General features: G+C 34.9%; 1 protein-coding gene across 1 annotated transcript in view; it reads left to right on the top strand.

Moving 5' to 3' along the window:
- Positions 1–27158, top strand: part of BRIP1 (BRCA1 interacting helicase 1) — a 212543-nt gene that overhangs the window by 72365 nt on the left and 113020 nt on the right. The window contains 4 exon segments of the mRNA XM_047833355.1: positions 9753–9907; positions 12827–12992; positions 13110–13250; positions 18263–18424. Of these exon segments, the coding sequence (XP_047689311.1) occupies positions 9753–9907; positions 12827–12992; positions 13110–13250; positions 18263–18424 (624 nt within the window).

Genomic DNA, 27158 nt, shown 5'->3' with positions numbered 1-27158 from the left:
TTTTAAAATTTTTTAAAAAAATCTTTATTTATTTTTGAGAGAGAGACAGAGTATGAGCAGGGGAGGAGCAGAGAGAGAGGGAGACACAGAATCCGAAGCAGGCTCCAGGCCCTGAGCTGTCAGTACAGAGCCTGACGTGGGGCTCGAACTCACGAACTGTGAGATCATGACCTGAGCCAAAGTCGTACGTTCAACCGACTAAGCCACCCAGGCGCCCCAGTAGATTTTGCTTTTAAGAGTGGCTGTGTTAGGTTTACAGAACAATTGAGCAGAAAGGACAGATTTTCATATTCCCCTAACCCTAGCCACACACGCGCATGTGCACAGGCGCGCGTACACACACACACACACACACACACACACACACACACTCTCATACGGTCTACAGTTTCTATTATTAACAGCTTGCAATTGTATAGTACATTTGTTACAATTGAACCAATATTGTTACATTATTAACTGAAGTCCATAGTTTACATTGGGGTTCACTCTCTGTATTGCGGAGTTCTGAGTTTTGATATAAACAAAGTCATGTATCTACTCTTACAATATCATACAGAATGTTTTCACTGCCTTAAGAATATTCTGTGCTGTACTTCTTAATTCATCCTTTCACCACATCTCATTTGCCCTCCTGAACCTCTAGCAACCACTCATTTTTTTTCAACCGACTCCATAGATTTGTCTTTTCCAGAATGTCATTTAGTTGGAATCATACTCAGGTTCCTTCATGTCTTTTTGTGGCTTGATGCTTGTTTCTTTTTATTGCTAAACAATATTCATTGCATGTATACACACTGTTTGTTTATCCATTCACCTACTGTAGGATATATTGGTGACTACCAAATTTGGGAAATTCTGAATAAAACTCTTATAAATACTTGTGTGCATATTTTTATATGGACATGCTTTCTTCTCACTTGTGTAAATAGTAAATACTTAGGACAATTGCTGAATTATATGGTAAGACCGTTTTTAGCTGTGTAAGAAACTGCTGTCTTCCAAAGTGGCTGTGCTATTTTATATTCCCATCATCAGTGAATGAGGGTTCTTGTTATTCTATATACTTGCCAATATTAGGTATTGTCAGTGGTTTGAATATTACCCATTCTATTGGATATGTAGTAGTATCTTATTACTGTTTTAGTGTACAATTCCCTAATGACATTTGATGTGGAACATCTTTTCACATGCTTATGTGCCATCTATATATCTTATTTGGGGTGAGATGTCTCTTCAGATCTTTGCCTACTTTTCAGTTGGGTTCTTTGTCTTCCTGTTGTTTAGTTTTAAGTGTTCTCTGTATATTTGGTATACAAGTCCTTCATCAAATATATGTTTGTAGATATATTCTTCCAGTCTGTGGCTTGTCTTTTCATTCTATTAACAGTGTCTTTTATAGAACTTTTTTACTTTAAATAAAGTTCAACTTAACAATTTTTTCTTTGACAGATCATGCTTTTGATATTGTATCTAAAAACTCCCCACCAAACCCAAAGCCACCTAGATTTTCTTCTGTCTTTTTCTTCTAGAAATTTTATAGTTTTGCATTTTACATTTAGGTCTGTGATCCACTTTGAGTTAATTTTTGTGTAGTATATAAGGTCTGTGTCTAGATTCATTTCTTTGCATGTAGGTGTCCAATTATTCTATCACCATTTGTTGAAAAGGCCATCCTTTCTCCATCGGATTATATTTGCTCCTTTGTTAAAGATCAGTTGAATGTATTATTATGGGTCCTTTTTTCGGCTCTCTATTCTTTTCCATTGATTGATATGTCTGTTCTTCACTAATACCACACTATCAATTGCTATAGATTTATAGTAAGTCTTGAAGTCAGGTAGTGTCAGTTCTCTGATTTTGTTCAGTATTGTGTTGATTATTCTGGTTTTTTCCTTCCAAATAAACTTTAGAGTCAGATTGTCAGTATCCACAAAGTAACTTTCTGGGATTTTGATTGAAATTGCATTGAATCTACAGATCAAACTAGGAAGAACTGACAGCTGAACAATATTGAGTCTTTCTATCTATGAATAGGAAGTATCTCTCCATTTGTTTAGATCTTTGATTTCTTTTATCAGAGTTTTGTAATTTTCCTCATTTGGATTTGAAGAGGTCTTTGAACCAAACAGATAGGAACTATGGCTGGCATGATAACCACTAGCATATGAGCATATGAGCATTAAAAATGTATTTTAATTAGATGATATTTATACTTTTTGCCCTGCTTTTAAAATGCAATATGGTATCATAAATATTGTCCATATTGTGACATCTATTCATGACTGTTTTGCATAAACTTTGCATTTTAAAGGTTCATATCAACAGTGAAATGAATTGTGAGATATTCATATAGTAGAATATTAGACAGTAATTTAAAAAATGAACCACTGCCACTATGCAAATGAATCTTGCAGGCATAATGTTGAATCAAAGAAACCAGACACAAAAGAGTACAAACTATATGATTTTATTTTTATGAATTTTAAGAAGAGACAAACATAATTATGTTAGCCAAATTCAGAATACTGGTCGCTACTGTGCAACATTAAGGAGCAATTTGGGAGGAGAGGGGCAAAATGGAACCATCTGGGATTCAAAAAATGTTTTGTTTCCTTAGTGAGTGTTGGTTACGTGTGTGTGTTTAGGGAGCTGTATACTTAAGACTAGTGCATTCTATGTATTATACGTTAATTTTAAAAAGGTACAAATAAAATATATGTCAAGGAAAAATTAGGAAAGTACAAAGACATGGAAAGGAAAAAGAAAAACTACCAAAGATGATCACTATTAACTTTTGGATTTATGACCATCTCTCTTGTTCTATGCATATATCCTTAACATAAATAGATTTCTGATATGATACATGTTTCTTTGTAGCCTCTTTTGACCTAACAGTGTACTGTGAGTACTTTACTATTTTAATAAAGAGTTTTTCACATGAGTTTTAATTGCCGTGTAGCATTTTTGTGAGTACACATATTCTAAATTGCTTGATTAATCTGTCATTTGAAATATAAGTTGTTGCCAGTTTTCCAAGGATAAGAAACAATTCTGCCGTGAACATCCTTGAATATGTATCTTTGTATACATTCCTATTCCTTTATATATTCAGAATACTAATTCTTTGTTGCTTATTGCATTGTATGTATATTCTTGTATATATGGTTTGTTTTTAGAGTATTTTTCTAAGTTTTTGTTTTTTTTATTTTAGTGCATTCACATTTATCAGTGTTTTCTTTTATGAATTTGAGTTTAGTTTTAGCAGTCTTCCCCTATCTTGTGGTACATTTTCTAAAAGTGTTACTATTTTTTTAATAAAGGTTTTTAATTAGCCTAGGATTCATTTTTGTTTAGGAATCCATTTTATTTCCTCTATGGATAATTTTCTCAGCATCATTTACTAAATAATCCATCCATTTTCCTCTGATTTATAATGACACTTCTGCCTTTATATCTAATTTTCTCTTATTTGTGAATTAATTTCTGGACTTTGTTCTATGATTCTGTTTATCTAAACTGTCATATTTGTTGACTACTCTGGCATTAGAAAAATATTGATAGTGGTAGGGCGTATCTCCTCTTTGTTCTTTTCCTTTGGGATGATCTCAGCTGAATTTTAGAATTAGCTTGTAAATTTCTATGAAAAATCTGTTGGAATTTTGATTGGAATTGCAATGAATTTATGGATTAATTTATGACGAATTGACATATTTACAATACAGAGTTTTTCTATTCACAAACAATGTATATTAAGTTTTTCATTTATTATGTCTTATATATCAATAAAGTTTCATGATTTTATTTTTTTTTTTTATTTATTTTTTTTTTATTTTTTTTTTTTTCAACGTTTATTTATTTTTGGGACAGAGAGAGACAGAGCATGAACGGGGGAGGGGCAGAGAGAGAGGGAGACACAGAATCGGAAACAGGCTCCAGGCTCTGAGCCATCGGCCCAGAGCCTGACGCGGGGCTCGAGCTCACGGACCGCGAGATCGTGACCTGGCTGAAGTCGGACGCTTAACCGACTGCGCCACCCAGGCGCCCCCATGATTTTATTTTTAAAGTCTTAGGTGTTTTGGGGTAGATTTATTCCTAAGTAAGTTAAAGTTTCTGTTTCTTTTTCACATAATATATTTTAAAAATTGAATTTTCTAATTGCTAATTGGTGTGTAAAGATGGTAGTTGATTTTTATTTATTTATCTTGTAAGCAACTATGTTGCTAAACTATCTTATAGATTTGCCTGTGGATTCTTAAATTTTCTATGTAATTTTATTGTCTATGAGTAATGACTATTTTCTTTCCAACTCCATCACATTTTATTTCTTTGCTGGCTTCAACTTTTAGAGCATTGTTTATCACGGGCAGTGAAACACATTTTGGTGTTACTGCTACCTAAAAGAGGCTATATTACTAGTGTTACATCATTTAGTAACATGTCTACTGTATTGTTTTAAAATTCTTTTATTTTTTATTAACAGGTAGACTGAGATATAATTCACATGCCATAAAATTTGCCATTTTCAAGCATACAATTTAGTGGTTTTTAGTATAGTCACAGAGTTATGCAACTATCACTGCTATCTAATTTCAGAACATTTTCATCACCTCATAAAGAACTGTGTACCCATTAGCAAGCATTCCCTATTTCCTTCTCCCCCAGCTCCTGGAAACCACTAATTTACATTCTGTTTCTATAGACCTGCTTATTCTAGGCATTTCACATAAATGGAAATATGATATGGGTGCTTTTGTGACTGGTATCCTTCATTGTGTATGTTTTCAAGGTTCATCTATGTATGTCATAACATTCATGAATACTTCATTCCCTTTTTATTACCAAATAATATTCCATTGTAGAAATCTGCACTTTGTTTATTCATTATCACTTGACACATTTGGGTGGTTTCAATTTTTGTCTATTATAAATAATGCTTTTACCATTCATGTCCAAATTTTTATGTGTACTTATATTTTTAATTCTCTTGGGTATATACTTAGGGGAATTGCCAGGCCATTTGGTAACTCTGTGTTTAACTTTTTTTTTTTTTTAATTTTTCTTAATGTTTATTTATTTATTTATTTATTTATTTTTTTTTTTTTTTAATTTTTTTTTCAACGTTTATTTATTTTTGGGACAGAGAGAGACAGAGCATGAACGGGGGAGGGGCAGAGAGAGAGGGAGACACAGAATCGGAAACAGGCTCCAGGCTCTGAGCCATCAGCCCAGAGCCCGACGCGGGGCTCGAACTCACGGACCGCGAGATCGTGACCTGGCTGAAGTCGGACGCTTAACCGACTGCGCCACCCAGGCGCCCCAATGTTTATTTATTTTTGAGAGAGACGGGGACAGCACAGCAGGGAGGGGCAGAGAGAGAGGGAGACAAAGAATCCAAAGCAGGCTCCAGGTTCTGAGCTATCAGCACAGACCCTGATGTGGGGCTTGAACTCATGAACCGTGAGATCATGACCTGAACTGAAGTCAGATGCTTAACCGACTGAGCCACCCAGGTGCCGTCCCCCTACCCGCACCAACCCCCCCCCCCGCTTTAAAAATATTTTTTTTTGATGTTTATTTTTGAGAGAGTTCTGTGTTTAACTTTGAGGAACTGCAGTCTGTTTTACAAAGGGGCTGCACCATTTTACAATCCCATCAACAGTGTATAAGGATTCTGATTTCTTTCACATCCTCATTAATACTTGTTATCTCTTCTTTATTATAGTTTTCTAGGGGAAATGAAGTGGTACCTCAGTGTGGTTTGATTTTCATTTCCCTCATAATTCCTAACGTTGAGCATTTATTCAAGTGCTTAATGTCCATTTATATATCTCCTTTAGAGAAATCTCTATTCAAATTTGTTGCCTACTTTGAAATTGGGTTGTCTTTTATTATTGACTGTAAGTTCTTTATATATTCTGGATATGAACACTGTATTAGATATATGATTTGTAAATTTTTTCCCATTCCATAGGTGCTGTAGGATTTTTATAGTTATATTTTTATTAGGTTAAGGAAATTTCCTTTAATCCTAGCTAGCTAAGAAACTCAACATTGTGATTATTAAATTTTTAGAAGTTAGTTTTTACACAAGTAGCATGTATATAATTTAAAGAGTCAGTACCTTCAAGAAAAGCATTCATCTGGGGTGCCTGGGTGGCGCAGTCGGTTAAGCGTCCGACTTCAGCCAGGTCACGATCTCACGGTCCGTGAGTTCGAGCCCCGCGTCAGGCTCTGGGCTGATGGCTCAGAACCTGTAGCCTGTTTCCGATTCTGTGTCTCCCTCTCTCTCTGCCCCTCCCCCGTTCATGTTCTGTCTCTCTCTGTCCCAAATAAATAAATAAACATTGAAAAAAAAATTAAAAAAAAAAAAAAAGAAAAGCATTCATCTGCCCCACTCCTTCTCAATCCCACTTTTCACTTCTTAGTGGCACTTTGATTTATTTAAAAAAATTGTTTTTTTAATATTTATTTATTTTTGACAGAGAGAGAGAGAGAGAGAGAGAGAGAGAGAGAGAGAGAGAGAGAGAGCATGAGCGGGGGAGGGGTAGAGAGAGAGGGAGATACAGAATCTGAAAAGCAGGCTCCAGGCTCCGAGCTGTCAGCACAGAGCCTGATGCGGGCTCGAACCTACAGACCGCGAAATCATGACCTGAGCCGAAGTCTGACACTCAACCGACTGAGCCACCCAGTCGCCCCCCTAGTGGCACTTTTAACTCTTCCAGTGATTTCTTCTGATATTTAACCCATTTTCTAAATAACATTTGAGTTCTGCTGCTTTTGAGTTTTCAATTTTAGATATTCTCTATTGACTTCCTATAATGTATGATGATGCATTATCTCCTTTGCACACACACACACACACTGTCTCTCCCTTTCAGTCTCTCACACACTCACTCTCTTTTTTCCTCTCTTTCTACTTTTCCTCTCTTTACCTTTCTCCACTCTTCATTCTTTCACCATAATTAATATTCGGTGTGTATGTCATTATCGTGTATACATATTATCATGGCTTATGATAGTAACTATCATGTAGCTTACTCGGTTAAATTTGTATACAACTTTATGTGTCCTGTGAAGTAATAATTACTGGTAAGTAAATAAATATGGTTAGTTTTCTATTTATCTATAAACCCACTTGTCAATTTTTAGGTAACCTAGGCAGAAGTAGCCTTGGAGTAGTTTCATGATTCAATATGTAGAATTTCATTCAGTCCATGTGTTTTTAGTACATTGCCTTACCTTCAGTAGTTGAGGATTTTCTGTAGTTTGGGCTTTCTTTCAAATTTTTTTTTTTTTTTAAGTATAGTTAACACACAACGTTCCATTAGTTTTCACATATTACATTACTTTCAACTTAGTGATTCAAAAAGTCTTTATGTTATGCTATGCTACAATCTGTCACCTTATGCTATTAAAGTACCTTTGACTATTCCCTATTCTGTACCTTTTATCCCTGTGACTTATTCATTCCAAACTGGAAGTCTGTATCTCCCACTCCCCTTCTGGCAAATCATTAGTTTGTACTTTGCATTTATGGGTCTTTGTCTGCTTTTTGTTTGTTTATTCATTTGTTTTGTTTTTGATTCCACATGTAAGTAAAATCATGTAGTATTTGTCTTTCTCTGACTTATGTTACTTAGCAAAATAGCCTCTAGTCCATCCATGTTGCCACAAATGGCAAGACCTCATTCTCTTCTACGGTTGAGTAGTATTCCATTGTGTGTATATATACACCACATCTTTATCTGTTCATCTATGGATGGACACTTGGATTGTTACCATATTTTGGCTATTGTAAATATTGCTTCAGTAAACATAGGGGTGCATTTGTCTTTTTGAATTAGTGTTTTCATTTTCTTTGGCTAAATACCCAATAGTGGAATTGCTGGATAATGTATTTCTACTTTTAATATTTTGAGGAGCCTCCATAGTGCTTTCCACATTGGCTGTACCAATTTACATTCCCACCAACAATACAAGAGGGTTCCTTTTTCTCCGTATCCTTACCAACACTTTTTTATTTCTTGTCTTTTTGAGTCTACCCATTCTGACAGGTGTAAAGTGGTATCTCACTGTGGTTTTCATTTATGTTTCCCTAATGATTAGTTGTTGACCATCTTTTCATGTGAGAGTTGGCCGTCTGAATGTCTTCTTTGGCAAAATGTCTATTCAGAAGTTCTGTAGTTTTACAGAATAAATTGCCAGTGTTCTGCCAATGTTGGGGAAGAATTGTAGCCTTTATATAAAGTATTGCTGAGGGGACTTGATTTTTAAAAAGAACAGTTGAGGGGCGCGTGGGTGGCTTAGTTGGTTAAGCGTCCACCTTTGGCTCAGGTCATGATCTCACGGCTCATGAGTTTAAGCCCTGCATTGGGCTCTGTGCTGACAGCTCAGAGCCTGGAGCCTGCTTCATGTTCTATGTTTCCCTCTCTCTCTGCCCCTCCCCCACTCAGGCTGTCTCTCTCTCTCTCTCTCAAAAATAAATAAGCATTAAAAAAAATTAACAAAAAAGAAGAACAATTGAATACTTGTTTTTCGTTAATAATTTGTAGTCCTGAATGTTTTTCCAAGTTTATGTTTTCATTTTTTGTTTCTTTTTCAAAAATCTTTCTATTTGTATCCTTCAATGTTCAGTGGAAACTAATTTTACTCTAGATGTGTATTATTTCAAAATATATCTGAATGTTAATATTATGTCTTAATTTATCTTAACTATTTTCCCATTTTATTTTTATTGAACACATACTTTATTGTCAAACATCAGAGTTGTCACCAATATCTTTTGCTTCAATATTCAGAGTTTTCACAATGTGCGAATGCATACTTTTCTTTTTTCTTATGTCCACACTTCTTTTTTTTTTAAGTTTGCTTTAAGCACTTTATTTTTTTAAAGATTTATTTATTTTTGAGAGACAGAGAGACAGAGTGCGAGCAGAGGAGGGTAGAGAGAGGGAGACACAGAATTTGAAGCAGGCTCCAGGCTCTGAGCTGTCAGCATAGAGCCTGACAAGGGACCCGAACTCACAAACTGCGAGATCATTACCTAAGCCGAAGTCAGATGCTTAATGGACTGAGCCACTCAGGCGCCCCTTTTATGTCCACACTTCTATCTGTATTAAAACTTGTTAGTCACATGAAAACAAATGAGCCAGTTAGTATACATTCTGTATTTAGCATGTATTATTTCCTTGAGTCACTTTTAAGATTTTCCTTGTCATACAGTCATATTATTCTCATTGTTGGAATACTCCCTGGAAATAATTCAGGCATTTAGGTGGCGTATCAACTCTTAAGCTCCTTGGAGTAACCATTTGGTACATTTTTATTTAGTCCATTACTTTTCTTCTCTTCTCTTCTCTCTCTCTCTTTTTTTGTTTTTTTAAAGTAAGCTCTACACCCAACATGGAGCTTGAACTCACAACTTTGAGAACAAGAGTTGCCTGCTCTAAAAAGTGGGCCCACTGGACATGCCTAGTTCATGACTTTTGAAGGGTGCTAAATAATACCCTAATTGCCTGAAGAAGTAATGAACTTCCTAAGTGTACACTTATTATTAAAGAGCCTTGAACTCTGAAGAGAATTTTGGAATATGTGGGAATTTAAAACACACTTTTAGCACTTGTGTATTGGTAATGTTTTCCTCAAATTTCAATGTATATTTCATTTGCGTTTTATTATAGTTTTGAGAGGTTTTTTTTCCTCTTCTTCCCATTTCCTGCAGTATACTTAATAACAGTAATTTCTTTCAGGGACATTTTTCTTCTGTCCTTCAAAAAGAAGAAAAAGTCTTACCAATTCGTGGTAGAGAGGAGACAAGAGAAGTACCAATTATTAGTGCTTCAACTCAGATAATACTCAAAGGACTTTTTATGGTGTTTGACTATCTTTTTAGGCAAAACAGCAAGTAAGTAAATACATATGATATGTATTTTTCATCTTAATTTTTTTTTTTTTAACGTTTATTTATTTTTGAGACTGGGAGAGACAGAGCATGAACGGGGGAGGGTCAGAGGGAGAGGGAGACACAGAATCTGAAACAGGCTCCAGGCTCTGAGTTGTCAGCACAGAGCCTGACGCGGGGCTCGAACTCACGGACCCATGAGATCATGACCTGAGCCGAAGTTGGATGCTCAACCGACTGAGCCATCCAGGCGCCTCTGTATTTTTCATCTTAAAAATATTAATTTTATTGGGTACTAGTATGTATACTTGTTTTGTGTGAGTACCTACTTGTTTTGTGTGAGTACCTACGATCATTGTAAATAAGTGGTATAAATATTACTCTTACTTATTGGCACAGACTTAGATCAATTGAAATTAGTCTTTATTAATGAAAATGATTATTGAAATAGTATACTTTAAATACATCTTATTAGTTAATTCAGCATTAAATTTTTAGTTGTATATGACTGAACTTAAACATTTACGTTTTAAGTGTAGTTTTAGATATGTTTCTTCCAGTGTCAGAAAGTCTCTTTCTTATTGCATAAAGCCTCTATCTAGTGAAATGTGGAATATGAGAAAGAGTTAACTCCCCTCACTGTACCCTTTATTAAATTGTAGTACTATTTGGTTCCTGTTTTTTTTTATATGGTAAAATATACATAACATAAAATTTACTATTTTAACCATTTTTCAAATATATATTTTAGTAGCATTAGGTTTATTCACATTGTTGTGCAGTCATCCACTTCCAGAACTTTTTCATCAGCCCAAATAGGATCTCTATATCTCATTTCTTTCTTCCCACAACCTCTGGTAACCTCTATTCTTTCATCTCCATTGATTTGTCCTTTAGATATCTCCCAAAAGTGGAATCATATATTTGTTCTTTTGCAACTGACTTATTTCACTTAGCATAATGGTTTCAAGGTTTATCCATGTTGTAATATAGATCAATGCCATTCCTTTTTATGGCTGATTATTCCATTGTATGTATGTACCATGGATTATTTTCACCTTTTGTCTATTGTGAATAATGCTACAGTGAATTTTGATGTACAAGTATCTGTTTGAGTCCCTAGCGGTGGAATTGCAGGATCATATGGTATTCTATATTTAATTATCTGAGGAACCAACATACTGTTTTCCATAGCAGCTGCACATTTTAGATTCCCATGGTTATGCACAACATTTCTAGTTGTTCTGCAGCCTTGCTAATACTTGTTTCTGGTTTTTGGATAATAGCCATCGTAATGGGTATAAAGTGGTATCTGCTTATGATTTTGATTTACCCACCCTCCACTAATGGCTAGTAATGTTGAGCATCTTTTCATATGCTTATTGTCCATTTGCAGGTGTTCATTGGAGTAATGTCTATTTGCATCCTTTGCCCATTAAAAAAAAATTTTTTTAAGTTTATTTTGAGAGAGAGAGCCAGCGGGGAAGGGGAAGAGAGAAAGGGAGAGAGAGAGAGTCCCGAGCAGGCTTAGCATTGTCAGCGCACAGCCCCATGTGGGACTTGAACCCACAAACTGCAAGTTTCTGACTTGAGCTGAAACCAAAAGTCAGATGCCCAACCAACTGAGCCACCCAGACACCCCTCTTTGCCCATTTTTAAAAATATTTATTTTTGAGAGAGAGACAGAGCATGCGTGGGGGAGGGGCAGAGAAGAGACATACAGACTTTGAAGCAGGCTCCAGGCTCTGAGCTGTCTGCACAGAACCCACTATGGGGCTCGAACTAAAAAACTGCGAGTTCATGACCTGAGCTGAAGTTGGACACAACCGACTGAGCCACCCAGGTGCCCCTCCTTTGCCCATTTTTGAATTGGGTTGTGGTTTTTGTTGTTGTTGTTGTTGTTGTGGAGTTGTAAGAGTTAATTATATATTCTGGATATTATCCCATATCAGATACATGTTTTACAAAGATTTTCTATTCTTTGGTTGTCTTCTCATTCTCTGATAGTATCCTTTGATGCACAAAAGTTTTTAAATTTTGATGAAACCCAGTTTATCTGTCTTTTTTTTTGGTGCTTGTGTTTTTGGTATATATAAGAAATGTAGCCAAATATGGTATCATAAAAATTTTTCCCTGTGTTTTCTTCTAAATGTTTTATAGTTTTTAGCTCCCTGTACTTTTATAAAATTCTCTCCACAGATTTTAGGGTCCTGACTTGAACTTTGAGATCTGATCTCTCTAGAGATGAAGTTAACAGTAAATATTATTGTGAGGACATGGTAGGGAATACTAGTTTTATTCTGTAAGTTGAAGTTTGTATAGCCTCTTATTGAAAGAAATTATAAGTTGGATGGCATCACAAAAATCAATATCTTCATTAAAAGTTAATGAAGACTGAGACCCATATTTTAAAGGAACTTAAATTTTGTAATTAGTTTCCTAAACTTTTGAAATCTTCAGTAAAAATTCTCTCCATTTTTTCATGTAATAAAAAAGTATAATCCACTGTTTAGTTTCTTTAATGATACCCTATTATCTGTTTTGTAGCTGATAATGTAGCACAGAATGCAAAGAGCTCTGGACTAGGAATTAGAGACCTGGATTTTAATTCTGTCTCTGCCGTGATTTATGTATTGTTGGAACGTAGGAATGGGAAATGGTAAGGGGTGGATATTTAGATAATATCTAATCTCTAAGTGAGAAAGTTGATTGTAAGATTTAATGATTCATTTTCTATCAGAGTTACTGAGTTTAATTTAATTAGTGGTGGGGGTTGTTGGTGGGGAAAATGTTATCTTTGAGTGGGAAGATACCACGACTTTCAATTTAGTTTTAATATAATCAGTTTTTACATTGTATGTGTCTGGGACATCATATGTTTCATGAAGTTTTGCATTTAATTACCATTTTATTTTCATCTAGATTTGCAGATGATTATAAAGTTGCTATTCAGCAGACTTATTCTTGGATAAATCAGACTGAGTCTTCAGATAAAAATGAATTCTTTGCTCAAGCAAAAAGTAGGAAACGTGTAAGACAGAAAACTGCAGTTCGCGTGCTAAATTTTTGGTGCTTAAATCCAGCTGTGGTAAGCCTATCATGTTGTAAATGAAAATTTTGTCAACTTGCTCAGTACCAACAATTAAATAAATATGTTTGACTGTTTTAAAGATGATCTTATGTATCTAATAATGTTTCCTTTTAGGCCTTTTCAGATATTAATGGCAAAGTTTGGACCATTGTTTTGACATCTGGGACATTATCACCAATGAAATCCTTTTCATCAGAACTTGGTGTTACTTTTAGTATCCAACTGGAGGCTAATCATGTCATTAATAACTCACAGGTTAGTTTTCTGAAGGCTCTCAATCTTTTTACGTCAATATAATTTTATATAAAAAAATTAGAAGATACCTGAAATACTAGCAAACAGATCCTGTAGGAAATCCAACATCTTAGCTTTAGAATAAAAGAAAACCTGTCAGCTACTCGGTAGTGTCAACCAAGGGAAATACTGATAAATAGCATTCCTTGAGTTTAGTGAGTAAAAATACACACTTTAGATGCAAAGACTATATTGCGATTTCCTCATTTAAATATTTTTTAGGGTTTTTTTTAAAAATGAGAATTAAAAACAAAACAAGGAGCTCCTGGGTGGCTCAGTCAGTTGAGCATCCAACTCTGTTTTGGCTCAGGTCATGATCTCACAGTTAGTGGGTTGGAGCCCTTCATTGGGCTCTGTGCTGGCAGTGCAGAGGCTCTCCGTCTTTCTACCCCTCCCCCACGCACGCTGTGTCTCTCTCTCTCTCTCTCTATCTCTCTCAAAATAAACTTAAAAAATTTAACATCTTTACCATAGTTCCTATGCATAATTCTTTGCTCATGTGTTTCTTTTTTCCATTAGACAGTTGTATTTTTTTATTCCTTCCATGTTCCCATTCTTCCACTGCACCTAGGTTAATACCTGGCATTAGTTAGCAAATATTCAGCATATGTTTGAATATCTGAAATGAATTAAAAACTCTAATGAGTCATATAACTTAAAATTTTAGGGGCGCCTGGGTGGTGCAGTCGGTTAAACGTCCGACTTCAGCCAGGTCACGATCTCGCGGTCCGGGAGTTCGAGCCCCGCGTCAGGCTCTGGGCTGATGGCTCAGAGCCTGGAGCCTGTTTCTGATTCAGTGTCTCCCTCTCTCTCTGCCCCTCCCCCGTTCATGCTCTGTCTCTCTCTGTCCCAAAAATAAACATTGAAAAAAAATTTTTTTTTTAAATTTTAATGTTTTAGAACAATAAATGTTATTTAATTCCCTAGGAACATTTGAGCTGTCATTTGGCAATCTACCCTCTTTCTTTTTATAAAGTCATTTAAAGCAGTTAGCTACATATTGAGCATCATTTGTGTGCCTAACACAATTCTAGTTCTTTATAAAGCTGTTGTTTTTAACCAACAAGGTGTATTTGTGAGGACATTTTGGTTTTCACAATTACTTGGCAGGAACTATTGATATTTAGTAGGTGGGGGCCTGGAATGCTAAGCTACTATATAACTAAAAGTTGTGCTTTCTGTAATGGCAGAGCACTCCTCTTTGGAAACATTGCTGTAAACAATAGTGAAGGAAAAATATATGTTCTTCTTTTTTTTAAACTTTCTTTTTAAATTCCAGTTAGTTAACGTACAGTGTAATATTAGTTTCAGGGGTAGAATTTTGTGATTCAACACTTACATACAACACCCAGTGCTCATCACAAGCACTTTATGCTCCACAGTTTTAAGTACCTTCCTTCAGAGTTCAAATAAACATGGGAAGCTATTAATAAATTTAGTATATTTTCTCATAAGAATGGTATTATAGGCTCTAAGTTCTCAACCTAGTACACAACAGCCTATTTAACCTATAATGTCAATGGATTATAATAGTAAAAATAATTGTTCAGTTGAATTCTATTGTAACATTTACCCCTAATGTTTTTTTCTTTTTTTGAAGTTTCTTTATATATTTTTGAGAGTGACCGTGTATGCATGAGTTGGGGAAGGGCAGAGAGAGAGAGAGAGAGAGAGAGAGAGAGAGAGAGAGAATGAGAATATCCCCAAGCAGGCTCCACACTGTCAGCACAGAGCCCAGTGCAGGGCTTGAACTCACAAAGTGAGATCATGACCTGAGCTGAAATCATGAGTCAGATGCTTAGCCAAGTGAGTCATCCAGGTGTCCCCCACCCAACTTTTTAAAACTTTATTTTTTATTATAAAATGTCTTATTATCTTTTTAATATCTATGAACTCTGTAGCCATGTTCTCCTTATCCCTACCTGATATTATCAATTTGTATTCTCTGGTTTTATGTTTTTTCTTTATCAGTGTTGGTACAGTTTATCCTTTTTATTAATCTTTTTAAAGAGTAAACTCTTGGCTTTTTTTGAGTTTTTGATTATAAAACGTGATTTTTATTTTAATTTTAATAAAATATATATAACATAAAATTTACCATCTTAACCATTTTTAAGGGTACAGTTCAATCTTATTAAGTATATTTACATTGTTGTGTACCCAATGTCTAGAACTTTTTCATCTTGCAAAACTAGAGTTCTTTTCCCATTAAACAACAATTCTCCATTTCCCCCTCCTCCTAGCCCTTGGTAACCACCCTTCTACTTTCTATTTTTATGAATTTGATACTCTAATATAAAGTGAAATCATAGATATTTTTTGTGATTAGCTTATTTCACTTAGCATGATGTCATCCATGTTGTAACCTGAGTCAGAATTTCCTACCTTCTTAAGGCTGAATGATATTCCATTGTATGTATGTAATATCACATTTTGGTTGTGCATTCATTTATTGATGCCCTCAACTTCTAAACAATTATAAACTTCAGAAAGGTATAAAAAATAGTATTAATATGGTGAACATCTTTATACCCTTCACATAGGTTCATCAATTGTTAACATTTTTCATGTGTATATATGAAAGAGAGAGAAGAGGGAAACTGCAAAATGTTAACAATCACATTATATATGTGTATGTGTATAATGTACATTTTTGAATAAACTATTAGAAAGTAATTTGTAGACATCATGACATTTGCCCTTAATTAGTTGAGACTGTCTCTCAAGAACAGTTACATAATCTGCAGTACCTGGGTGGCTCAGTTGGTTAAGCATCCTACTCTTGATTTCTGCTCAGGTCTTGATTTCACAGTTCGTGGGTTCAAGCCCCGCATCAGGCTCCATGGTGACAATGGGGAGCCTGCTTGGGATTCTCTCCCTCTCTCTGCCCCTCTCCTGCTCTCTCTCTCTCTCTCTCTCTCTCAAATAAACTTTAAAAAAAGAACAATTTCATAATCCTATATAACCACAATACCATGATCATACTGAGGAAATTTAAAATTGGTACAATAGTGTCAATATTTATATTTATCTACTTATTTCCAAAATGTCTTTATATCTTTTTATTTTGTTTGGTTTTTTTTTTTTTTTTTTGGTATGCTTCATGAATTGAAAATTATTTTTATTTTTTATTTTTTTTCAACATAATACTTAATTTTATTTTTTTTAAATTTACATCCAAATTAGCATATAGTGCAATAATGATTTCAGGAGTAGATTCATTAATGCCCCCTTACCCATTTAGCCCATCCCCCCTCCCACACCCCGTCCAGTAACCCTCTATTCTCCATATTTATGAGTCTCTTATGCTTTGTTCCCCTCCCTGTTTTTATATTATTTTTGTTTCCCTTCCCTTATGTTCATCTGTTTTGTCTCTTAAAGTCCTCATATGAGTGAAGTCATATATTTGTCTTTCTCTGACTAATTTCACTTAGCATAATACCTTCCAGTTCCATCCACATAGCTCAAATGGCCAGATTTCATTCTTTTTGATTGCCGAGTAATACTCCATTGTATATATATACCACATCTTCTTTATCCATTCATCCATCAATGGACATTTGGGCTGTTTCCATACTCTGGCTATTGTTGATAGTGCTGCTGTAAACATGGGGGTGCATGGGTCCCTTCGAAATAGCACACCTGTATCCCTTGGATAAATACCTAGTAGTGCAGTTGCTGGGTCGTAGGGTAGTTCTATTTTTAATTTTTTGAGGAACCTCCATACTGTTTTCCAGAGTGGCTACACCAGCTTGCATTCCCATTTTTTTTTTAATGTTTATTTTTGAGAGAGAGAGACAGACAGACAGATGGACAGACACACTGCAAGTGGGGGAGGGGCAGACAGAAGGGGTCAGGATCCAAACCAGGCTCTGCGCTGACAGCAGCAAGCCTGATGTGGGGCTGGAATTCACGAACATAGAGATCATGGCCTGACCTGAAGTCTGACCATCATCCAGGTGCCCCTATTTTGTTTATTCTTGACCCAGGATCCAATCAAGTATTATGTATTGCATTTGACTTTCCTATCTCTTTAGTCTTTAAAACTGTTGTTTTGCCTTTTATTTTTTTTGTCTTTCATGACATTTTTATAGAATTCAAGTTAGCAGTTATCTTGAGGAATGTCTTATAATCTGGATTTTATCCGATTGTTTCCTGTTGATAAGATTCAGGTAAACAGTTTGGTAACAATACTATATAGGTGATATTGCTGCTTCCCATTGCATCATGTCAGGAAACACTTAATATCAGTTTATCTTATTACTAGTTAATCATTTAGTTAAAAGTTGGTTAAACTGGTGTCCATTAGATGTCATCTTGTAAAATGTACCTCAGTCTCATACATTATTTGAAAATATAGGGCTATGACAGTTTCAACAATCTGAAGTGTTTATATTGTCTGTGGATTACCAGTAAAGTTTTTAGTTTCTCTTAGTCAAATCACACTAATACTAGATCTGTATGAATATAAATGAATTGCAAATAACTAAAATTTAGTGGGTCTGATTTTTTAGGACTATAGATCTTTGAGCATCAGTGAATTTGTAAATTTGTTGAGTATATTCATAACTCTTACCATAGTCAAGTCTTAAAGACTCACCTATAGCAGATCATACAAGCCTTCATCTAATAGTCTGGAATCATTTCTGATTTACTCATTTCATTTGTTTACATTATCCAACAAAACTTTGTTGCATGTTTAGTTTTACAAAGCTGTTTAGGAAATAAAAAAGTAATTTTTTCTTGTATCCTGAGTGGTCAGTGATGCGCTTAAAGTAAAACTTTTATAATTTAGATTTATATATAATTAATTAATGAAAATAGAGAAACACCAACAATTTAAAAATGAAGTTTCTCTAAACTTGTTTCTTGATCTTTTGACTACACGTAATAATACGTAATTAAGGCTCCCAACTAAATGCTAATTTGCCTGCCTGGTTCAGGCATGACTCTAATACATATTTATATTCTAGGTTTGGGTTGGCACCATTGGGTCAGGTCCCAAGGGTCGGAATCTCTGTGCTACCTTCCAGCACACAGAAACTTTCGAGTTTCAGGATGAAGTGGGCGCACTTGTGTTATCTGTGTGTCAGACTGTGAGCCAAGGAATTTTGTGTTTCTTGCCATCTTACAAGGTAAGGGAATATTTATTGTTTCTCTTGCCTTTAAAAAATCACATGGGATTACCATGGTAAGTTTCCAGGAAGCAACAGGAATTATAATTTTCTAAGTATCATATATTTTACTTATTTATTGATTGAGATAGTCCATTCACTGTTTTACTTGAAACTCTAAAACACTAAAAGTCTTCAAGCAGTGTTTGTTATATGAGGACTGTTTGTGATGTGTACATTATTTTTATTTTTAGGGGCAGCTTGATTTTTTTCATAGTAGACAGGAAAAAGTATATTCATTTTCACTTTCACAAATTATACTTTTTTTTTCAACGTTTATTTATTTTTGGGACAGAGAGAGACAGAACATGAACGGGGGAGGGGCAGAGAGAGGGAGACACAGAATCGGAAACAGGCTCCAGGCTCTGAGCCATCGGCCCAGAGCCCGACGTGGGGCTCGAACTCACGGACCGCAAGATCGTGACCTGGCTGAAGTCGGACGCTTAACCGACTGCGCCACCCAGGCGCCCCACAGATTATACTTTTGAATGTTTCATTAATCTGAATCTAAAATCAGACTTTCTTTGTTGCCCATCTTTTTACTTCATGTATTTGGCGAGGCTAGACATTTTTGTTTTTAAAGTTACTCTGGTTTTTAATAATACTGTGTAAAATTGAGTTACATAGTGTATTTTAGTCCTAATATTTAAAGCATTAAAACTACATATAATTTCTGAGAGTAAAATCATACTTTATTAAAATCCAAGCTAAATTCCAGTGTAGAAAAGTGGTATTTCCTTTTATTTTCTCATTGGAAGATGTATATGTAAGGATAGTAGCATAAATAAATAATATATTTGAATGGCAATACTGAAATACTTTTGACTCTGCTACTGTTTTTCCATTTATGTACATACTGCTTTACCTGAATGTGTCCTCCCAAAGTTTCATATGTTGAAATCCTAACCCCTAAAGATGGTGACATTATGAGTGGGGCCTTTGGGAGGTGCTTAAGTCCCGAGGTTAGAATTCTTATGAACAGGATTAGTGTCTAATAAAAGAGACACTGAGAGAAACCTTGCCCCTTCTACCATGTGAGGACATACAGAAAAGATGCCAGCTATGAACCAGGAAGAGGGACCTCACCAAATGTGACCATGCTGGTGCCTTGATCTTGGACTTTCCAGCTTCCAGAAGTGTAAGTGATACATTTCTTATGTTTAAAAGCTATTGAGGTATTCTGTTATAGCAGCCCAAATGGGACCAAGACACATACTTTTTTAGCCTGATACAGTAAATTAGTCTTCCTGTAGATAAATTGAAAGAATTGCTTTCAGAAGCAATTTAATCAGATAGTTGTTTTTTTTTTTTACAAGAATATCCAGAAAAAAAATGGACATAAACATTTAAAAAATTCTTAAAAGAAAGCAATATTTATCCCAAAGTGTGAACATTTACATCAAACAGCTATGTTAAAGAAAACTAATAATTAAGCTTGGAGCTAAAGAAAAGTAAAATCTCAATACATTAATAAATACCTTTTTATATTTCCCAATCATGATCACAAAAGTGAGCCATGAAATGCCCAGTTGAATAAATAATTTCATATTCTACTAGGCTTCAATGACATGGTAAGAATGATTGTTTATATGCTAGTAAGCAGTTTGGTATGGTTTTTTGGGGTTTTGTTTTTTGTTTCTTGGGTTTTTTAGTGTATATATGGAGGAAAACCAAATCTAATATAAAGGTATTTAAATTGACAATAATTGTCATTGGAAAAGTTACAGTGAGAAAGAAAACAGACTGTTGAACAGTACGCCATATCATCTTGTAGCAATGTTCTCAAATGATGTAGTTTTTGTTAGCTGGGTTTAGCAGTTTGAAAATACATCCTAATTATTAATATATTGAGGTGAAATACATTACTTGGTAGAAGAAAAGTAACTACTCTAAATATAAATGGAATATTACCTCCTAAATTTAATTTTTGGAATAGATATAGCACAGTATTAATTTTACAGTTACTGAAATTGATGATTGATTATTGGGTGACTATAGAGACTAACATTTAAGTATACTTTTTTTAGCAGATTTATAAATTGGCATAATGAATGGATTATAAAATTTTCTGTTTCTACTTTTTCAACTAAAAAGAATGAGAAGATAATCAAATAAGCTTTCAAACATTTTATTTCTGTCTTAGTTAATTGTTTTTATTAATAGTGGATTGATAGTTCTGGGGGGTTTGCTTATTTATTTTAATTTATTGTCTGTTTATACTGTATCTTTTTTATTAATTTTTATGGACTTAATAGATCACGTGGGTATTAATTCCCTATAGTACATATCAACATTTCCCCAGTTTTTCATTTGTTGAATTCATTATTATAATTTATTTTTTTAAGCTTTAAAAAATAAATTTGCTATCAAATTAATTCTTATACACAAATAATATAAAATGATTATAATGAAAACCAATAGTCCTCTGGCTTACTTCTCACTTTTCAGTTCTGTACCTCAGAGACTTCTCAAATCTTTGATCTGTTCCTCTGATATTTATTGTTATTCCTTTTTTTTAAATTGTGAAATATGCATAACATAAATTTATCATTTTAACCGTTTTAGGTGTATGATTTACTGCCATTAAATATATTTGTAATTTATTCAGCCATAAACACTGTCCATTTCTACAACTTTTTCATCTTCCCAAACAGGAATTCTGTAGCTATGAAATAGTAGCTCTCCAGATCCTCTACCCACAGTCCCTCTATTCTTTCTGTAAGAATTTGTCTATTCTAGGGATAAATGGAATCATACAATATTTGTCCTTTTGTATCTGGCCTATTTCTCTTAATATAATTTTTGTTTTCAAGGTTCATGCATGTTGTAGCATGTATTAAAATTTCACTTTTATGCCTGAATAATACTCCATTTTGTGTATGTACCACATTTTGTTTATCCATTCTTCTGTGATCACTTGGGTTGGGTCTACCTTTTGAGTATTATGAATAATGCTGCTATGAACATTGGTATATAGATACCTGTTTGAGCCCTTGCTTCCAGTTCTTTGGAATATATACCTAGAAATGGTATTGCTATATCGTATGGTAAATCTGTATAACTTTTTGAGGAGCCATCATGCTGTTTACCACAGCAACTGTATAATTTTAGATTCAGAAAGCAGCATTTCATAAAGATTTCCATTTCTTCACATTCTTGCCAACATTTGTTATTTACAATTTTTTTCATAATAGCCATCCTAATGGATATGAAGTGGCATCTCCTTGTGGTTTTGGATTGTATCTCCCTAATGACTAGTGATGTTTTTTGTGCTTATCATCCATTTGTGTATCTTCTTTGGAGAAATGTTTAATTCAAATCCTTTCCTCATGTTTGAATAAGGTTTTTGTTGTTATTGTTGAGCTGTAGTTCTTTTTATATTTTATATATTAATCCCTTACCAGATACATGCTTTATAAATATCATCTCCCATTTTAGGAGTTGTCTTTCACTCTGTTGATAGCATTCTTGGGTACACAAAAATTATAAATTGTGAAATTTTGATCAAGTTCAATTATCTATTGTTTTCTTTTGTTATATGTGTTTTGGTGTCATAACCAAGAAATTATTGCTAAATCCAGTGTCATGAAGATTTCCCCCTATGTTTTCTCTAAGGACTTAATAGTTTAGGTATTAAATTTAGATATTTTAGCCATTTTGAGATAATTTTATGTATGGTGTAAAGTATGGGTCCACTTCATCTTTTTTGCATGTAGATACCCACTTTTCCTAGCATCATTTGTTGAAAAGTTTCCCGTTTCTCTATTGAACGCTTTTGGTACCCTTATTGAAAATCCATTGACCACATATGCAAGGACTTATGTGTAGACTTCCTATTCTGTGTCCTTGGTCTGTAAGTCTATCCTTATGCCATTAGTGTTTCAATTACTTTAACTTTAAAGTAAGTTTTAAAATCAGGAAATGTGGATCCTCTAATTTTGTTCTTTTTCAAGATTGTTTTGGCTATTTGGAGTGCCTCAGGATTCCTTATGCATTTTTTTTAAGTTCATTTATTTATTTTGAGAGAGAGAAAGAGAGAGTGAGCACACACGAGCAGGGGAAGGGCAAAGTGAGGAGAAAGAATCCAAAGCAGGCTCTGTGCTGTCAGTACAGCCCTGACACAGGGGTCAAACTCACAAATCATGAGATCATGACTTGAGCTGAAATCGAGAATCTGACGCTCAACCAACTAGCCACCTAGGCACCCCTCCTTATTCATTTTAGAATGGATTTTTTCTTTTTCTGCCAAAGAATGCTGTTGAGATTTTGATAGGGATTTCAGAGACTCTGTATCTGGCTTTGGTAGTATTATTAATAATGTTAATTTTTCCAATCCATAAACATGGGATGTCTTTCCTTTTATTTATGTCTTTTTTAATTGTTCTCAGCAGTATTTAGTAGTTTTAGAGTACAACTCTTTAACCTTCTTGGTTAAATTTATTTCTGAGTATTTCTTATGCTGTAGTAAATGGGTTATTGTCTTAAGTTCCTTTTCCAGTTGTTCATTGCTGTTGTATGGAAAAGGAACTGATTTTTGCGTCTTGATTTTGTATCCTGCAACTTTACTAAATTTATTGGCTTTATATTTGGGGAGGGATCTTTAGTTTTCTAATTATAAGATCATATCATTGGCATAGAGAGATCATTTTACTTTTTCCTTTCCAATTTGGATGTCTTTTTCTTGCCTGATTATTCTGGCTAGAACTTAAACTACTATGTTGAATAGAAATGGTGCAGACTGGCATTGTGGGTTGTTTCATTGAGTGTGATGTTAGCTGTGGGTTTTTCATATATTGCTTTATAATGTTGAGGAAGTTTCCTTCTATTCCTAGTTTATTGACTTTTTTTTTTTGTCATTGATGCTTTTTCTGTATCAATTGAGAATAATCATGTGGCTTTTTTGGGGGGGGGTTCTTCATTCTATTAATTCTATATGTTACATTAACTGATTTTCATATGTTGAACTACTCTTTAATTTTGGGAATAAATCCCATTTGGTCTTGGTTATAATCCTTTTAGTATGTTGCTAAATTTGGTTGCTGAATTTGTTGAGGATTCTCGCATCAGTATTCATAAGAGATATTTGTCTATAGTTTCTTTTGCTTTTTGAGAGAGAGAGAGAGAGAGACAGAGAGAGAGAGAGAGAGAGGAAAGAGAGAAATCTCAAGTGGGGGAGGGGCAGAGAGCACAAGTCAGGGAAGGAGAGAAAGAGAGGGAGATACAGGATCCAAAGTGGGCTCTGCGCTGACAACAGAGAGCCTGATATGGGGCTTGAACTCATGAACCATGAGATCATGACCTGAGCCAAAATCAGATGTTCAACTGACTGAGCCACACAGGCGCCCCAGTTTCTTTTGCTTCTAATATCTTTGTCTGCCTTTGCTCTTAGGGTAATATTAGCCTCATAGAATAAGTTAGTAAATATTCTCTACTCCTCAGTTTTTTGGTAGAGTTTGAGTAGGATTGGTGTTAATTCTTTAAAGGATTTGTAAGATTCACCAATGAATCCACTGGGTTCAGGGATTTTCTTAGTTGGAAGATTTTTGATTGCTGTTTCAATCTCTCTACTAGTTATAAGTCTATTCAGATTTTCTATTTATTCATGATTCAGTTTTTGTAGATTGTGTATTTCTTCAAATTTGTCCATTTTATGTTGGCTATCCAAGTTGAGATACAATTGTTTATGATGTTTTTTATAATCTTTATTTCTGTAAAATTGGTAGTGAGGTCCCTTCTTTCTTTTGCAGTTTTAGCAATTTGAGTCTTACCCTCCCCCGCCCCACAGTCATTCTAGCTAAAGGTTTGTCAATTTTTTTTTTATCCTTTCAAAGAGCCAACTTTTGGTTTTGTTGATTTTCTCTACTGTTTCCTATTCTTTTTTTTTTTTCCATTTATCTCTTCTGTGATCTTTATTATTTCCTTCCTTCTGCTAGTTTTCGATTTAGCATGCTCTTCTTTTTCTACTTCCTGAAAGCACAAAATTAGTTTATTAATTTGAGATCTTCCTTTTTAATTTTTATTTATTTATTTTTAAATGTTTATTTATTTCTGAGACAGAGAGAGACAGAGCGTGAGTCGGGGAGGGGCAGAGAGAGAGGGAGACACAGAATCCGAAGCAGGTTCCAGGCTCCGAGCTGTCAGCACAGAGCCAGACGTGGGGCTCGAACTCACAAACCGTGAGATCATGACCTGAGCTGAAGTCGGTCGCTCAACCGACTGAGCCACCCAGGCACCCCTTAAATGTTTATTTTTGAGAGAGAGAGTGGGGAAGGGGTAGTCAGAGGGGGGTGACAGGATCCAAGCAGGCTCCATGCTATCAGTGCAGAGCCCGATGTGGGGCTCAAACTCATGAACCGTGAGATCATGACCTGAGCCCAAAGTCAGATGCTTAACCGACTGAACCACCCAGGAGCCCTGAGATCTTCCTTTTTTAAATTTATTAAAAAAAATTTTTTTTAAATGTTTATGTATTTGAGAGAGAAAGAGAGACAGACAGAGCATGAGTGGGGGAGGGACAGAGAGAGGAGACACAGAATCCAAAGCAGGCTCCAGGTTCTGAGCTGTCAGCACAGAGCCTGACGTGGGGCTTGAACTCACAAACTATGAGATCATGACCTGAGCCGATGTTGGACGCTTAACTGACTGAGCCACCCAGGTGCCCCTTTCTTTTTTTTAAAGCATGTCCTTATAGCTATAAATATCTCTCTTAGCACTGCTTTCTTTGCCTCCTTTAAGTTTTGGTATATTGTGTTCTCATTTTCATATTTCTCAAGGCATTTTCTAATTTCTCTTGTAATTTCTTTTTTGACTTGTTGGTTGTTTAAAATATATGTTGTTTAGGGGCACATGGGTAGCTCAGTCAGTTAAGCATCCAACTCTTGGTTTCGGCTCAGGTCATGATCTCACAGTTTGTGAGTTTGAGCCCCGCATCAGGCTCTGTGCTGGCAATGCAGAGCCTACTTGGGATTCTCTCCCTCTTTCTGCCCCTCTCCCGCTTGCTGTCTCTCAAAATGGAAAAATAAACTTAAAAAAATTTTTTAATATGTTATTTAATTTCAAACATGGAGCTCCATCCCATGAACCTCAAGATTATGACCTGAGCTAAAATCAAGAGTCAGGCTTTTAACTGACTGAGCCACCCAGGTACCCCCAGATGTCTGTTTCTTACTCTGTTCAACATTGTACTGTATCTAGAATAGTAAGACAAAAAAAGGAAATAAAAGTTAGATTTCAAAAGAAAAAGAAAATGGCTTTGCTCAGACATCGTGATTGTGTATTTATAAAATACTAAGGAATCAATAAAAAAAAGCTATTAGAATTAATAACTAAATATAGCAAGTTCTCAGTCTAGAGAAAGTCAATATAGGCACCCCTTATCATGGGTTTGAACTGCACAAGCCCACTTATATGTCAATTTTTTTTTATAAATATGGTGTAATATTATAAATGTGTTTTCTTTTCCTTATAATTTTCTTAATATTTTTCTTTTCTCTAGCTTGCTTTATTATAAGAACACTATCATACATTTAATATACAAAATATGTATTAATCAGGTATGTTATTGGCAAGTCTTTTGGACAGTAGTAGGCTATTAGTAGTCAAGTTTTGGGGGAGTCAGAAGTTATATATGGCTTTTTAACTGGGCAGGGGTGGTGTTGTTCCTAATTCCCACATTGTTCAAGGATCAACTGCATACATAAACAGATTGTTTATCTATAATAGTAATGGCCTATGGAAAATAAAATTTAAATCAGCATCAGTTCAAATAACATTAAAAAGCATGAAATTATGTGCATGATATGCATGACCTGAACACTAAAAAGTACAAAACATTGCTGAGAGAAATTAAAAACTGTATGTAATACCTATATAAAGAGATACTATATTTATGAGTCTTAGTATTAGTATTGTCTTAGTATTGTTAAGGTATCTATTATCCTGAAATTTATCTGTACATTCAAGCCAATCTTAGTAAAAATTTCAATAGGCCTTTTTAAAAAAGTGTTTATTTTGAGAGAGAGAGTGAGAGAGCACGAGCAGGGGAGGGGCAGAGAGAGAGGGAGACGAGTCTGTCAGTGCAGAGCCTGACACAGGATTTAATCTCACAAACTGTGAGATCATGATTTGAGCCAAAATCAAGAGTCAGACACTTAACCAACTGAGCCATCCAGGCGCCCCTCAATAGGCCTTTTTTTTTTTTTTTGTAAAGAAATTGACATGATTCTGTAATTTACACAAAAGTGCAAATAACTTAGATTATTTAAAAATTTAGAAAAATAAGTAAAAACAAAGTTGGAAGTCTTAAATAACTGATTTCAAGATTTCCTGTAGAGCCACAGAGATACTGGGCATAGGGATCAACATATATATCAGTGGAACAAAGTAGAATCTAGAAGTTGATTCACATGTATATACATATATGGTCAACTGGCTTTTGACAAAGATGCAAGTAATTAAAAAAATTCTTTTTAACGTTTATTTATTTTTGAGAGATGCGCAGAATATGAGTGGGGGAGGGGCACAGAGAAAGGGAGACACAGAATTTGAAGCAGGCTCAGGCTTTGAGCTGTCAGCACAGATCCCTATGCGGGGCTTGAACCCATGGAACCATGAGATCATGACCTGAGTCAGAATCTGATGCTTAACCATCTGAGCCACCCAGGCACCCCAAGATGCCAAGGTAATTTATTAGATA

This window comes from Prionailurus viverrinus, chromosome E1 (genome assembly GCF_022837055.1).
Source record: "Prionailurus viverrinus isolate Anna chromosome E1, UM_Priviv_1.0, whole genome shotgun sequence".
In the NCBI taxonomy this organism is placed as follows: Eukaryota; Metazoa; Chordata; class Mammalia; order Carnivora; family Felidae; genus Prionailurus; species Prionailurus viverrinus.
The sequence above is the reverse complement of the archived record's forward strand: the minus strand, read 5'-3'. Positions and strand labels throughout refer to the sequence as shown.